Here is a 15,137-nt window from a genome sequence, read left to right as displayed (position 1 = left end):
TTTATTGAACAGGGACTCTATTGCAGGCACATTGTACTATGCCAGACTCAACTAAGTTTGTGCTCAGATGCTTCAGTCATGTCTGGTTCTTTGCGATCCCATGGACTGTAGCCTGCCAGGCTCCTCTGTCCATGGGATTTCCCAGGCGAGAATACTGGAGTGGGTTGCCATTTCCTCCTCCAGGGGATCTTCCCAACCCAGGGTTTGAACTTTTGACTCCTGTGGCTCCTGCATTGGCAAGCAGATTCTTTACCACTGAGCTACCTGGGAAGCCCCTAAAACCAAACTGATTGAGCCCCTACTGTGTACCAGATGCTGAGTACTTAGCTATATTTTATTAAAGCTTGCATCTCATTGAATTTCCTCTTCAATCCTGAGGTGTGGGTTTAAGACTCCATTTTACAGGGGAAGATATGGAGGTTGAGAAGAGTTAAATCACTTGGGAAGTGAGACTCAGACCAGGGTCTAGCTGGAGCCCCCTGGTCCCCTCTGCCTCATCTGAGGTCCTTACCGGGTCAGTCTGGTACTCTCGACTATAGAGTTCATGACAATTGTTGAAGATGTACTCGTAAGTAGAGTTGAGGCAGGCTTTAACACAGTCCTTCACCACCTGGCTGGCTCGGGGTGGGCTCTGGAGTTCTTGTACCTGGAGGGAAGAAGGGAGAAGGGCATGGTTGTGCACAATTGGGACAGGAGGTACCCATAAAGTGGCTACAGGTGGATCTGTGTTTAAGGAAATGATGTAGCAATATGAAAGCACAGGGTCACTGAGAAAGGGCCCTACTTTCCAGACAAAATGTTACTTGTTTAGGACCTAGGAGTCCTGGAGTATCCTTCTCGGAGAGCTAATGGAACTAGGTCCCCTTACCTACCTTCATCCGAAAGAAGGTGATGCTGGTGAGAAGGTCCACAGTGGATTTGAGGTCCTGGAGTCTCTCTGGGCTGCTGGCTGGGAAGTTATTCTATGGAAGGGAGGTGGGGTTATGGAAAAAGGCTAGGGGTTGATGGGAGATCATGTTTTAGGGGAGACACAAGAGCCTCCAAGTTTCAAGAGGTGTGTTGGGGCAATTGAGAACATCTTGAAGTAACTGGGGGTATCTTCTTCGATGTACTAAACGTGTTGAGCAGGTGCTGCCCACAAATGTATACACGTGTTGGAGGAACACATTCCACATACTAAGCTGCGTCCTCCTATATGCATGCTTGCTGGTAGCAGTTCCCTTCAGGCACACACATGCATGTGGCAAGTGAATCGACACACGTGCACTTCTCACCCGATACATGGAGAGGTCGATCCGTAGGGAGTTATGCAGCTGGTCCAGGAGCTTCACAAAGCGCTCTTTCTGAGGAGGTAGAGGTGGAGGAGGAAGAGGTGGAGGAGGAGGTTGGGCAAAAGCAGGGACTTGGGGATCAAGCGCACCAGCCAAAGTTGGCTGACAGATTGGCTAAGTGGTTGCTATACACTACGCACATCCCACCCACTGTTGAACTGACCCTTCATAACATCCATTTCCATTCAACACAGGGGCAAAATTAGGCTCAGAGAGGGGAACTGAATGGTGCAAAGTCACACAGCAAGTGAGGTCCAGACTGGGGATCTGGGAGTCACATGAGGCCTGACCAGCACAGGGTCAAGCTCTCCCTTATCTCTAGGCCTCTGCTCCTGGAACTGACCCCAAAGTTGGAGGCGGCGAAGCGGTCGGAGGCAGACACGTTGGTGGAGGCGGTGGTGTGAGCATAATAGGCGTTGATGTTGGCAAGCAGGGTGCTCATGACGGCAGGCACCCCGGGACACATGTACTTGGAAGAGAGGCAGGCAAAGTGGCTGGTAGGAGGGAATGGGAAGCACTGGGTCTGGTGTCCAGGCCCCAGAATGCCTCTAAGACAGCCCCCCAAACCCTCAAACTATCCCCTTACCCTCTGCTTGATTCTGTCCTCTGAGTTTCTGTCTCTTCTCTGAATTGCCCTATCTCTGCCTCTATCTCCAGCTCTCATCCTTGTCACTCTAGTCCCCACAATGACACTTCCCTAGCCTCCAGGAAAATTACAGAACCCCAACCGCACTCACCTTCTCTCTGGATTCCCCTCCCAAGAGCCCCTTCCACTCCACATCTGCCAGTGTCCTCTTGGTAACCACCCCTCCCCACCCCCCAAGTTTCCTGCACCACCCCTTCCCCCCAGTTTCCTGCACCTCATGTCCACCTCAGCCTGCAGCCTTACGTCATGGCTTGGTAGATGGACTCGACACCGTAGCGCATGGCAAATTCATCTACAATCTCCTGGGCTGTCTCATCATAGTAAACTTTCCAGGCGTCGTCACCCTTGGCATCTGGGATCTTCACGACCCCATTGTTCTGCACGTCTGTCACGAAGTGGAACAGATTCTGCCACCACAAGGAAGAAGGTGTCAGCAAGAGTATAAGGGGACCCAAAGGGTCAGAGATCCCAGGTAGAGGGCAGCTTACCTCATTCACCAATCTGTTTACTCACTAATTCATTCATCTCTTCGGTCCATCCACCACCGATCTATCCATCCAACTACCCCAAATTTCAGTTATCCCTCATCCATCCTTCCAACAGTTCAACTACACACCCACCCATCAGTATGTCTGTCCATCCACCCATCTACCCATCCATCCATCTCGCTATCCATCTGTTCATTTACCCATCAATACAACTACCCCAAAACCCACCTGTTCACTTATCCACTCTTTCAATAATTCAACCACACGTCCATCCATCCCATACATTTACTCACAACTTCACTGTCCATCCAATAATTTATCCTTCTACCCATCAACCATCAATCCACCCATCTATCACCCACCTGTCTGTGCATCTACACATCCACCCACCTACTCCAAAATTCTCCCATCCACACATCTATACTTCCAGTAGTTGAACCACACATCCATCCACCCACCCTTCCTTCCATCCTTTCATCTATCCACTCACCTACCTACCTACCACTCCAACAACCCCCAAATTCACCTATCTACTCAAACTTCCCTCTAACTAATTCAACCACACATCCATCTATTCCATCTAACTACCCACAGCTTAATCTCTCCATTTAATAATTTATCAACCCATTCAACCATCCATCACCCATCTATCCACCCATCAATTTATTCATTCATCCATCTTTTCATCCATCATCTATCTGTCCAACTACCCCCAATTCACCAATTCAACTCATCTGTACTTCCAACAATTCAACCACACATCCATCCACCCATCCTTTCATCTTTCTACACACTTTTTATCCACTCAGCACTCTTTCATCCATTCAATCAACAAACTGAGTTCTCTCTAGGAACCCCCAGGCAGTTAGAAGAGACAAACCTTGGCACAAAGAACCTAACTGTGAGTGTTCAGGGCTGAGACAGATGGAAGACCTGGAGTTTGCTGGTGGGAGTCCATTCCCCTTCCCAGGAAAGGGGGGCCTGAAGAGGGAACTTGATTGATGGGGAGGAGTTTTCTGAGCAGAAAGAATGGCATGGGGGACAGTCTCAGAGGCCCAGAGGAGTGTGGATGGTGTGGTCAGAAAGAGGAAGAAGAAGCTGGGGCAGAAAGGAATAGTGAGTGGACGGAATGTGGGAGATGAAGGTGAACTTCAAAGGCAAGGTGGAGTAGTGGGCCTTACCTCGTGCAAACAGGTGTACTGGACGTGGTATGGAGCCACCTTCTCTTCACCTTTGATCTCCACACTGATGTGTAGCCGGATGGCACCTGACACAGCAGATTTGTCAGTCCGCTTGTCTGCAGAGCAGAAATGATGACAGTGTCAGAACTTCCCAATATAGCCCCGGGCTATTTTCACGTATGCATAACTGCAGGCCTCCCAGACTCCTTGATAAGGCCTAGGAGTTTCTCCTTAGATTGGCTCCCTAGACTTGTGTCTCTCCCATTAGACTAGAATTCTTAAGCCCTGTGTGTCTGCCTTCTAACTAGGATCCCAGATCTTGTTTCCTCTCCCAGATTAAATGCCTTGGTCTGCATCTCCTTCTTTATACTCAGAGCCTTGCTTCTTCCTGAGGCTGAGCTCTCAGACTCTGTCTTCCTCATCAGATCAAGCTCCCCAGAATCTACTTATCCTCTTAAACAGGATTCCTGGATCTGTGCCTCTTTCCTCAGACTAGTATCCTCAGGTCTTGCTTCCTGCCTCCCCCGTCAGAATGGGAGATCTAGATTTCCTCTAACCAAACTAAGAAGTTCCGAGACTCTGCTCCCCCCCTCTCAGAATGGGGTTCTTCCTCTGCCCTTGGTTTGGGCTCACAGATTCTACTCATCTTCTTAGAGTTCTTGGGTCTATAGCTCCCGCTCTCAGATTAGGAATCCCCAAATCTACCTCTTCCCTCTTCCCTTATGCTGGATTCTCAAAGTTCAATTCCCCTTCTTAGTTTAGATGCCTGGCTCTGTGCCTCTCTCCTTGTACTAGGATCCTCTGGTCTTGTTTCTGCCTCCCGCATCAGAATGGGATATGGAGATTCTGTCCCTCCCTCACTCTCCCAAACTGAAGTAAGAGATGCCTAGGTTCTGCTCACCCTCTCAGGCTGGGTGCTTCCTGCTCCTATCAGACGGGGCTCACAGACTCTGCCTTCCTCATCAGATGGGGTCCCACAGACCCTGCCTCTTTCATTAGACTGGGCTCCTAGACTAACACCTCCGGACAGTCTCTTCCCTCCAGCCGGGCTCCCCACTTTGGCTGGCTGCCTGGGACTCCTCCTCCCCTCCCCCCCACCGAACCCCTCCCTTGCTCACCCAGGTTGTACCACACGTCCATCTCGCCACTGAGTGTCCGCACCTCGATGATCGTCTGACCCAGGAAGTCATCGGATTCCCTCTTGAACCGCTGCTTCACCCGAGATTTGATATCGTCGTCCTCATCCCAGACGCGCACCTTGATTCGGTCTGAGGAGTTGTGGCATTCACTGCAGAGCGGAGGAGGAGGTCGGGGCAGGGCTCTTGAAGCCCGCCCCGCTCCACCCCCGCCGCCTTCAGCTGCCCCAACAGGAAGCTCCGTATGGGGGGCCCCAGCCGGACACTTACAAGTGAAAGTTCTCCTCCCACACGGGATTCAGGTTTCCATAGATGGTTTTTGTCCGTTTCTTGGTCTTCCCGACCTGGACGGTGACATAGGGGTCACTGGATCCCGTCTTGTCCTTTGCCTGCAAGCCCTGGGCACAGACCACTGGAAGACACACAAAACAATATAAATGTGGGCTCCAGGAGTAGGCAGGCCAAGAACAGTCCCTCCACAGGCTCCTCAGGGAACCCCTATGACGAGGACTGTGGGCCGCAAGAGCCGCAAGCATACCCACTGCGCATGCGCGACGTCCTCGCGCTTTAACAACCTGGGGAAACCTCACCCAGTGAAGAAGGCTAAGGTGCCCCAGGGTCACCCCTGGGGCGGATCACTCAGGCGTATGCCCTACACTGCCCCCATAAAGTCCCCAGAAGGGCTGAGCCGCCAGTTGCCCACAGTATGACTTGATTGGCATCCTCCTCCGAGCTTCTTACCTCCCACCTCACGTCTCCATCTCCCACTGGGACTTTCTGGGACAACATCCCGGATACCCATCCGCCCTGAAATCCTCATCTTGTCATCTGTTTCCCGGGAAATCCCAAGGAGGATGAGGAATGGATAAACACTACAAGGCCCCAGCCCCTGGGAAGGACTTCTCGGGTCTGGGAGCTCAATACTGTCCTCTAGTGGTTGCAGGTGTGCACTACATCCACTACATCGCTTGCTAGCTGGCACCCTGAGCGCCTGCTAAATCGCTTGTCATGTCTGACTCTGCGACCCTATGGCCTGTAGCCCTGCATCCCCTCTGTCCATGGGATTCTCCAGGCAAGAATACTGGAGTGGGTTTCCATGCCCTCCTCTAGGGGGTCTTCCCGACCCAGGAATCAAACTTGCATCTCCTATGTCTCCTGCATTGGCGGGCAGGTTCTTTACCACTAGAGCCACCTGGTAGGACTTATTCCCTCCTGGTGTCACTTCCCAATACTCCTGGGGGCTTCCTGGGTTCACCTCCTAGATAAACTGCTTGCCCTCATCTCTTCTTCAGGTCTGGTTCTAGGGTCTACCAACCGAGACGCACCCAGATAGTTTCATGCACACACATTTGGAGACATATATGCCCAACTGTGGGCGCAAACGCATACACACAGCCATGAGAAAGTTACGGAAACCCTCAGATATGTGTAGCAAAGGGAAAAAAGGAGTGTGGGAGGGAGCACAGGAGGTAAGATGGGACCCCGTAGCAGCCCCTCCCCCACTCGGCGGCCTCACCAGTGATGCTGATCTTGGCCGACCACTTGGATGTTCCATCCAGCACACTCTGCTTGACCGCCTTCATCTGCTGCGTGTGCGCAGTCTTGGTCACCGCGAAGATCTCCTGGATGAGCTCGAAGATCTCGGGCTTGTTGCGCTCCCGGATCTTCATGCGGTCCTTAAGCACCATGATGATGTTCTGTGTCCGGTCCTCCGCCCCGTGCTTGGAGCTCTTCTCCGCCGCCCCTGCGGACGGATGCAGACAGGCGTCATCTTCCACAGTGCACCCCCTCCCAGAAGCGACAGCCCTGATTCTCACTCCAGGGCTTCCTCATCCGCTGCCACGGATACCGGGTTCAGGTGAGTCACCGCCCTCAAGCTAGAAATAGCAATGCGTGCTCAGTTGTGGCCAACTCTTTGAGACCCTATGAACTGTAGCCCGCCAGACTCCTCTGTCCATGCGATTTCCCAGGCAAGAATACTGAAGTGGGTGGCAACCCACATTTTCCTTCTCCAGCGGATCTTCCAGACACAGGGATCGAACCCGAGTCTCCTGAGTTGGCAGGCGGATTTTTTTTTTACCACTGAGCTATTTGGGAAGCACTAGAGATACCAGAGCTCCTACTAGCTCTCTGAATCCTCCCCCAAACAGGGCTTTCGCCCTAAAGTCCCCACCCCCTTTCTTAGCCCCTCCTGGCCGCGTGAGTCCCTTCCTGCTCTGACCCCAGCCCTCGCCAAGTCCCTGCCCTTCTCTGACTCCTCTGCCCAACTTGAGTCCTCTCTGTCCTTTGAGTTAACCCTAACCATAATCCATTTTTCTCCGTGGAAAAACCTCTACCTCCCATTAAGCCCGCCCCTTGTACAGTTTATTCGCTTCCCAGGTGGCGCTAGTGGTAAAGAACCCTCCTGCCAAAGCAGGAGACACAAGAGACGTGGGTTTGATCCATGGAGAAGGACATGGCAGCTTACTCCAGTATTCTTGCCTGGAGAATCTTCATGAACAGAGGAACCTGGCGGGCTGCAGTTCGTGGGGTAGCAGAGTTGGACACAACTGAGCACGCACGAGCACCCTTGCATAGTGTACAGTTTAGCTCCTCCCTGAGTCCTGCCCCACCCCTCTACGACCTCCCTTCCCCATACTCCCCAACACCATCCAGGAGCATAGCTCCGCCCCAGCCCCGCCCCCTCGTCAGAGCCCCGCCTCTATTATTAATAGTCCCGCCCCTTGGTCTCAGCTCCGCTCCCGCCAGCATCCAGCACTCACGCTGCAGACAGTCTGCGTTGAGCAGGTCCTGGCACTTCTCGTGGCACTTGACACCGCACTCGGTACAGCGCATGCCCTGCCGCGCGATGCCCCACAGCAGCCCCTCACACTCGTAGCAATAGGTGGGTGTGGTGGCCGTCCACACCTCGAAGTTGTGTGGCGTCGTGCACGAGATGGGGTAGATTAAGGCTTGCAGGGTCTTCTTGTAAACGTGATTTTTCTTGGGGGGAAGCAAGGCATGTGACATAGAGCCCTAACCTGGGGGCACTGGCTTCCCTCCCCCCACCCCTACTTCCCTGGGCTGGCTGAGTATGGTAAAGTCCCCGGTCCCTCCCCCACCTCCACACTGTCGGAATCCATGGTTCCGGTGCATAGACTATGCTCCTGTGTTGTCGAATTCTGTAAAGTGAGGAGTGCCTGTCTCTGCCACACCCCACTTCCTTTCCTCCAGGAGCCCCCAGCCCAGTCCACCCTCCAATCTGGGAAAAAGAGCCCCACGCACCAGCTCTTCGTTGTTCAAAGTGCTGGATGCCAAGGCCGAGGTGATGCCTGCCTTTCTGGACTGGACAAGGGACTGGAAACAGGGAAGTCACCAAGGGTGTCAAAAGGATCCGTTGACACCCAGGGGTTATCACCGCAAACAGAATCCATGGTTTGAGGCCACCAACCACCGATTCAGGGCACAGCCACAAACAGGAAACAGGTCATAGCAGTGAGAGCAAGAATGGCAAAAAAAAAAGAATTGGGAAGTAACAGAAGCTCCAGGTTAGAAGAGACCCTGGAAGGGGAGTAGCTCCACATTTCTGACTCAGCCATCCCTCACCACCATGGACCAGACTGGGGAACTACACTTGGCCATGGTCACCAGCCACAGAACAAAACCACCAGCCACAGCATGAAAAGTGGGGAGTCACCTGCTTTCTTCCCCACTGGTGAACTGTAGGACATGGCAAGGCTCCCTCCCCAGAACCCATGTGCTGGGGGCCAGCTGGAAGATCCCAGTGCGGGGTGGGGGCCTGGGGAGGATATTCAAGGGCCTGGGTTGCCATCACTCACCATGGCCTGAATGAAGTGTCCACGCAGCACACAGAATAGAAATCAGATCACATTAGTCTCAGAGAATGCCTTGCCGGCCCCCAGCCCCAGGCCTGCCATGGGCAGTTGTACAGGTTGAGCACTGCCTGAGCAGGGCTGCTCTGCTGGGGGAGGGGAGAGCACAGGCACTCACCAGGTCGCTCACGAGTGGGATCGGCTTCCTCTTGCGGATGTCTGGCATGCTATCGATGATGATAAGACCACCGCCAGGGCTGCAAGACAACCACGGACGTCAAGGGCCCAGGGAAGTCCCCCTTCCTTCAACAGACATCATCTTAGCCCTGGGGAGGACACCTGATCTCCCCAGGTATTAAGGGTTGAATAATGTCCCCCCAAAAGATACACTGAAGACCTAACCCCCAGTATCTCAGAATGGAACCTTATTTGGAAACAGTCATTGCAGGAGTAATTAGTTAAGGCAAGATCATACTGGAGTAGGATTCACTCCTAATCCAATAGAAGTGGCATCTTTCTAAGAAGAAAGACACACAAGGAGAAGACAGTGGGGTGATAATAGGGGCAGAGATTGGAGTGACTCGTTTTCCACCCAAGGAATACCAGGGACTTCCAACAACTAACTACCAGAAACTAGAAAAGCAAGGATTCTCCCCTACAGATGTTAGTATGACCCTTGCTAACACTTTGGTTTTGGAATTCTGGCCTCCAAGAACCACAAGAGGATAAATGCTGTTGTTTTAAGGGCCCCGTTTGTGGAGGTTTGTTACGGCAGCCCTAAGAAACAAAGACACTGGGCCTTAACTTCCTGGTCTGAGGAATGGGGAGATGATGCAGTTGCCCACATTCAATGAAAATTCGAATTAAGACAAATCTAAATAAAAATGTATTTAAGAAATCAATGAAAACTTTATGCTCAAAATTGGAAATATATGTGCATATTTAAAGTCTATCCTGGAAGAAGGGATTTCAAAGCCCATGGGAAGGAGGAAACAGGAAATGGTATATGTGCTATTTTCTCTCTGCAGCTTTGGTGTAGCTGGTGAATCGGAATGAGGGCTGTGGCAAATGCCTAGCGGCCTGTCCAAATTCACTTTACTGAGAGACGCACTCATCCCGGAGACAATTCAGGTGTGGTTCCTCTCCTGAATGTTCCCGTTGGCCAATGAGAGTGATGCCTGTGGCCAATGACCCTGGACAAGCCCTGGGGTGCTATTCAGGGACCAGCACTCCCTGAAGGATCAGACAGAGGCTTGGAGACGTCTGAACGTTGTCTCTGCTTGGCTGCTTCCCTTGCCTGGCCCTGCCTGTGAGGGAAGCACTCTTGAGAATATTTCTTGCATAAATCATGCACACAGGAGCCCCACTTTCAGACTCTGCTTCCACGGCTCCCCACCTGGGACACTTGCCCACCTGGGAGTCACAGCTTCTGTCTCCCTGCCTCTGTTTGTGAAGTATGTACCGGGGAAAGTAGTAACCTTCCAGCTGCCATTTAAAATATTAGTGTAATTTACAACCATCTTTCGAATCCTATAACCTCACTTAATCTCCCCAGGGATTAAGGGTTGAATTGTGCTGGAACGCACAAATGCTGAAAAAGCACCCTGGAAAATCAGTAACTTAGAAACTAGACATGAAAAATGTTCCATGTAAGAACAGCTAGTGTCATGAAACAGCCAGCAGCTGTAGCAATAATCTGAGAAATGTAAAAGCAGAATTGAAGCAAAAAATTCACTCCAAGGTTGCAGCTGTATCATGCAGGAAGTGGGTTTCTTCTTTACCTTACATTTTGTCTAGGGGAAATGGTCTTGAATTATGAGTGGCTTGGGCAAGGCCTCTCTCGACTCAGTTTTCTCATCTGTAAAATAGGGGTAGTGGCCCCCCATGGGTTCGTTGTGAGGATTTGATGTGTTACTGTCTTTGGCTCATGCTGGTTATGAGTGTCTTATGACAGTGGCTACATTATTTCACTCATGCTCAATCTGTCTTCTGTCTAAATGGAATCTCTCCCTGCTCTGGTTGGGCTGAGGCTATGGTGCAAACCAGCCTCAGGCTCTGGATTCAAAACTTCCTCTTTCTCCCCACCAAGATCCATTACTCACCCGCCTTTGAACCACAGGGACTTGGACATTTCTCCTTCTCCCCGGGCCTGCAGGACAGATAGATAGAGTCAGTGTGGTTGCTCCTTCCCAGGTCAGCACAGGTACCACACCCACAACCGTCTCCCCTTTGTGCTGGGAGTCAGAAAGCCTGGGTCCTAGTCCTCACTGTGTACCCTTAGGGAGCTCATTGACTTCTTCTGGGCCTCAATTTATCCATCTGTAAAATGAGAAGAAAGGAGATACTCTTTGCCACCAACTGCAGTGAACTTTAGTCCCCTTGTCTGTGAAAATGGAGGACTTTTTTGAGCATCATCTTAAGCAACAGCTCATGCTCTATAGTCCTGGAATTCTTAGAGGCTGGCTCTCATTCATAAGATCCTATCATCTGATTATCTCACTTGAGTATCTGATTTCATGCCCCAGGACCTTTGCCGAAGGTGCACCACCTGTTTGTATGCTTTCCCACCTTCATTCTCAACCAGCCTCCATCTATCATTTAGGTCTCAGTGTAGACCCAAAGTCAACACCTCCCACCATGCAACTAAACGGTGGCATAATGGGGGCAGGGGGTGGGGTGGTGGGCAGGGCAGGGAAAATGGTCTGGCACTTTCTCCTAAAATACTGTTAAAGTATTTTGAATATCACTTCACTTTAAGTATCACCTCCTTCACTGAGTTTTCCTGATTGCCAGATTACCTTTATGTCCCTTCTATGAAACCCAGAGGTCCCACTCATGTTTATTTTTTCTTGTCATATTATTAGTTTCATTACAAGGGTAGCTGCTGCATTTTTCATTTAATTTGCTGACTTGGGGAAAGTTAGTCAATAGCCTTTTCACAGTATATTCTTTGCTACTCTTTGAATCTAGAGCCGTGGGAATGTATAGTAAAAGAAAATTCTATTGCACTGCTACTGCTAAGTCACTTCAGTCGTGTCCGACTCTGTGTGACCCCATAGACGGTAGCCCACCAGGCTGCCTCGTCCCTGGGATTCTCCAGGCGAGAATACTGGAGTGGGTTGCCATTGCCTTCTCCAATGCATGAAAGTGAAAAGTGAAAGTGAAGTCGCTCAGTCGTGTCCGACTCTTAGCGATCCCATGGACTGCAGCCTACCAGGCTCCTCTGTCCATGGGATTTTCCAGGCAAGAGTACTGGAGTGGGGTGCCATGCACAACTGATAAGAAATTTGACTTGAAACTTTTGTAGCTCTGATAATTGATGAGACTTTGGGAGTCTGTTTAGGATCTCCTCCTCCTGCCAGCCTCACCCCAGTTTGGAAGGTAGCTCTGGATCACAACACTGCTCTGTCCCCAGTCCAGAGAAGGCTGAATGAATAAAGCAGTCAGTGAATGAATGGGCTTATTCCTGCTGCCCATTAGAACAGTCATCCTGACTCTGACATTAATTCTATTTTTCACCTAATTCCTTTTCCAATACTGATCAGACTTCAGACCTTGCCCTAACCCCAACACTGACACCCAGTGTGACCCCAAGCACTGACCTCTTCCCTTAACACCAAGTCTAACCCTGAGCTAATGTTTGGCTGCTGCCCCAACCCTGACATCCGTTCCTATCTGACCTCTATCCCTGTCCATGAACCTGGCCCCTGAACTTGGCCATAGCCATGCTCTCAGCTTAATTTCAGCTCTAGGTTCTAGTTCACCTCTCCTTCTTCCCCACTTAGAAGTCCAGGGCTGCCCTGGGGAGGTTGGACTAGGGCTTGGTGGAGTCATCAGGTTGCACCAGAGAGTAGGTAGGCATGGGTAGGGCCAGGGAGGAATCAGATTGGGCAGGCGCTGAGCTGGGAATGGTGGGGCTGGAGCCAGGGCAGGCATGGGTGGGGCTAAGGAAGGGAGAAGTGGGTGGCATGCGCTAGTGTGAGCAGGGCCAGGGAAAGGACCACAGTAGTAGATTGGGGCTTGGAAGGAGTGGGGAAATGGGCATGGCCAGCCTGGTCATGGGTATGGGTGAGGCGTGGGCATGGCCAGGCTAAGGGTGAGCCTGCTGCTGCTGCCACTCACCTCCTGGAGCTGCAGCCGCACTTTGTTGAAGGCTCGCAGCCAGTTGGCCTTGGCTCTAGACATGGAGTCCTGACCCTCTTGGCCTTCCTCATCTTCTCGTGGCCTGAAACTGAGGCAAGGGGTTTTGTGATGCTCCAGGGCCAGCACTCCCTCCACCCTCCACTGTCTAAGTGATGCTGGGCCCTCCATGGCCTCCCTGGCCTTCAGAGATACAATGACCCACCCATGACCCTCCGACCATCCTCAGTTATCCTCCCCACTTCCCACATGCCCATCACCTCTCTGACACCTTCAGGTCCCCCTGGGTCCCCTTGCCACCTTCCTGGACCTTCTGCAACTTTGTAATCCTATCTGCCCAAGGTTCTTCTGATGCTTTTGTGACCTCTCCAACCCTGGAAAGCCCTCCAGCCCCTCACAACTTCCAAGACTCCTTCATGACCCTGCTTGACCCACTCTGACCCCACTGAGCCCTTTCTGACCTCCAATACCCTCCTATCCCATCCTAGACCCATGACTCTGTGACAGCCCTCTTCCCTAATCCCCAGGTCTACACTGACCCTATCATGGCACCACTGACCCTGTGACCTTGTGATACCCTCAACCCCTTCCCATTACCTCTCCTCTGCCTTGGGGGCCTCAGGCTTCTGCTCAGATGCAGGAACTTCCTCAGGCACAGCTGGCTCAGGGGCCACCTTGGGTACGTCGGGGGCCTCAATGGGCATGGCTGGGGCCTTGTCCTCTTTCTCGGGGGCAGCAGGTGGAAGGCTGACACGCTTGAAGTCCTTGGGCTCGGCCACAGCCACCTCCTCTCGCATGGCATAGCCTCGGATGTCATCTGGCACCTCCTCCTCCTCCTCCAGCTCTTCCTCATCTTCAGGTAGCTCCTCCTCCTCCTCCAGAAAGTCCTCCAGGTCCTCATCCAGCTCTTCATCCAGCTCCTCATCCAGTTCGTCCTCATCCTGGTCCCAGCGCGGCGAGTCCTTGTGGTAGCTGACCGAGCTGTGGCAGGAGTGGTAGGAGTCCCGGTCCCGCTCATCCTCTAGCTCAGAGCCCTGCAGGCTCTGCTCATCCGGGTCGAAGTCCTCGCTCAGCTGTGAACTGCCTTGGCTCAGCTCCCCTGAGGAGGCATAGCGGCTGCTGCCTGTGGGGCTACAGGGTTGGGCCAGGGCTCAGGGGCTGGAGCACAGCGCTGCTGCCCATCCCAGCTCTGGTCACACAGGTTCCCTCACCCAGTCATTCCCTGGGTTGGCCATTCCCTTTATTCCCAGCATTGTTGGGGCACCTCTGGGCACCAGGGAAACACAGCCATAAACCAAAGAGACAAAACACCTGTTCTTAGGTCGCTGACTGTCTTGGGGGGCAGGCAATAAAATCAGATTGATGACAAAAATCAGTGCCCTACTGTGTGCCTATCCAGGCACTGTGGAAGCTGTTAAGTATTCACCCACATGTTGAGGACCCCAAATGAGTGTCCCTGTCACAGCCCCCTTGGAGACCTAGCGCTCCTGAAACAAACATAATTGCCCCTGTCTCCTGATGTCTCCCCTACCCCCGCCTCAGCCTGGTCCTCCCCCTCTTGAGCCCCTTCCATTCATCAGGACTCCCTGTCTCCACTCTTTCCCCAACTTCCACTCATAGCTGATCCTTCAGCAGGCTCCCTCAGCTCCACCTCAAAGACATATGTGTAATGCGTCCAATTCCTTGCATCCTGGGCCCCACGTCAGTCCAGGCTCTGCCATCTCCATTAGATGCTGTCTTATTCAATGTCCACTTCTCTCCTGGACATTAGCATTTTCCATGAAAGCCACAAAGGGGTTTATCGGAATCATAAACCCAATCACAGATTCCTCTGTTCCAAACTCTACCATAAAAGTAAAGTTAGTCGCTCAGTAACGTCCAACTCTTTGCGACCCCATGGACTGTAGCCCACTAGGCTCCTCTGTCCATGGGATTCTCCAGGCAAGAATACTGGAGTGGGTTTCCATTTCTTCCTCTTGCGGATCTTCCCGACCCAGGGATTGAACCCAGGACTCCCGCATCGCAGACAGATTCTCTAAAACCCCATGCCATGCCCTGCACCTCTGTGTGGCCCAGGCCCTCCAACTTCCCTACCCTCAGCTGCCTCCATCCTACCTTCACTCCCCCTGCTCCAGCCACACTGACCTCCTGACTGTCCCTCCAACACCCTAAACTGCTCCCACCTCTGGACCAGTGGTAAAGAATCTGCCTGCCAATGCAGGAGATGCAAGAGACACAGATTCAATCCCTGGGTCAGGAAGATTCCTTATAGAAGGAAAGTGATTCCTTCCCACTCCAGTGTTCTAGCCCGGGAAATACCATGGACAGAAGAGCCTGGTGGGCTATAGTCCATGGGGTCACAAAAATTTCAGAACGCAACTAAACAAAAACTGGGCCCTAGCA

At 52.2% G+C, this 15,137-nt stretch overlaps 1 protein-coding gene across 1 annotated transcript in view; it reads right to left on the bottom strand.

Moving 5' to 3' along the window:
- Positions 1–15,137, bottom strand: part of UNC13A (unc-13 homolog A) — a 60,782-nt gene that overhangs the window by 24,145 nt on the left and 21,500 nt on the right. The window contains exons 10-24 of the mRNA XM_081496450.1: positions 13,332–13,865; positions 12,717–12,825; positions 10,697–10,743; positions 8,773–8,851; positions 8,047–8,118; positions 7,545–7,764; positions 6,299–6,526; positions 5,053–5,194; positions 4,765–4,934; positions 3,647–3,762; positions 2,221–2,384; positions 1,675–1,825; positions 1,275–1,343; positions 873–962; positions 512–646 (exon numbers count right to left, since the gene is read on the bottom strand). Coding sequence (XP_081352576.1) covers positions 512–646; positions 873–962; positions 1,275–1,343; positions 1,675–1,825; positions 2,221–2,384; positions 3,647–3,762; positions 4,765–4,934; positions 5,053–5,194; positions 6,299–6,526; positions 7,545–7,764; positions 8,047–8,118; positions 8,773–8,851; positions 10,697–10,743; positions 12,717–12,825; positions 13,332–13,865 — 2,326 coding nt within the window. The remainder of the gene's footprint in view (positions 1–511; positions 647–872; positions 963–1,274; positions 1,344–1,674; positions 1,826–2,220; positions 2,385–3,646; positions 3,763–4,764; positions 4,935–5,052; positions 5,195–6,298; positions 6,527–7,544; positions 7,765–8,046; positions 8,119–8,772; positions 8,852–10,696; positions 10,744–12,716; positions 12,826–13,331; positions 13,866–15,137) is intronic.

The sequence above is a fragment of the Giraffa tippelskirchi genome, chromosome 6 (assembly GCF_054371585.1).
Source record: "Giraffa tippelskirchi isolate mGirTip1 chromosome 6, T2T-mGirTip1v1.2.pri, whole genome shotgun sequence".
Classification (NCBI taxonomy): domain Eukaryota; kingdom Metazoa; phylum Chordata; class Mammalia; order Artiodactyla; family Giraffidae; genus Giraffa; species Giraffa tippelskirchi.
The sequence above is the reverse complement of the archived record's forward strand: the minus strand, read 5'-3'. Positions and strand labels throughout refer to the sequence as shown.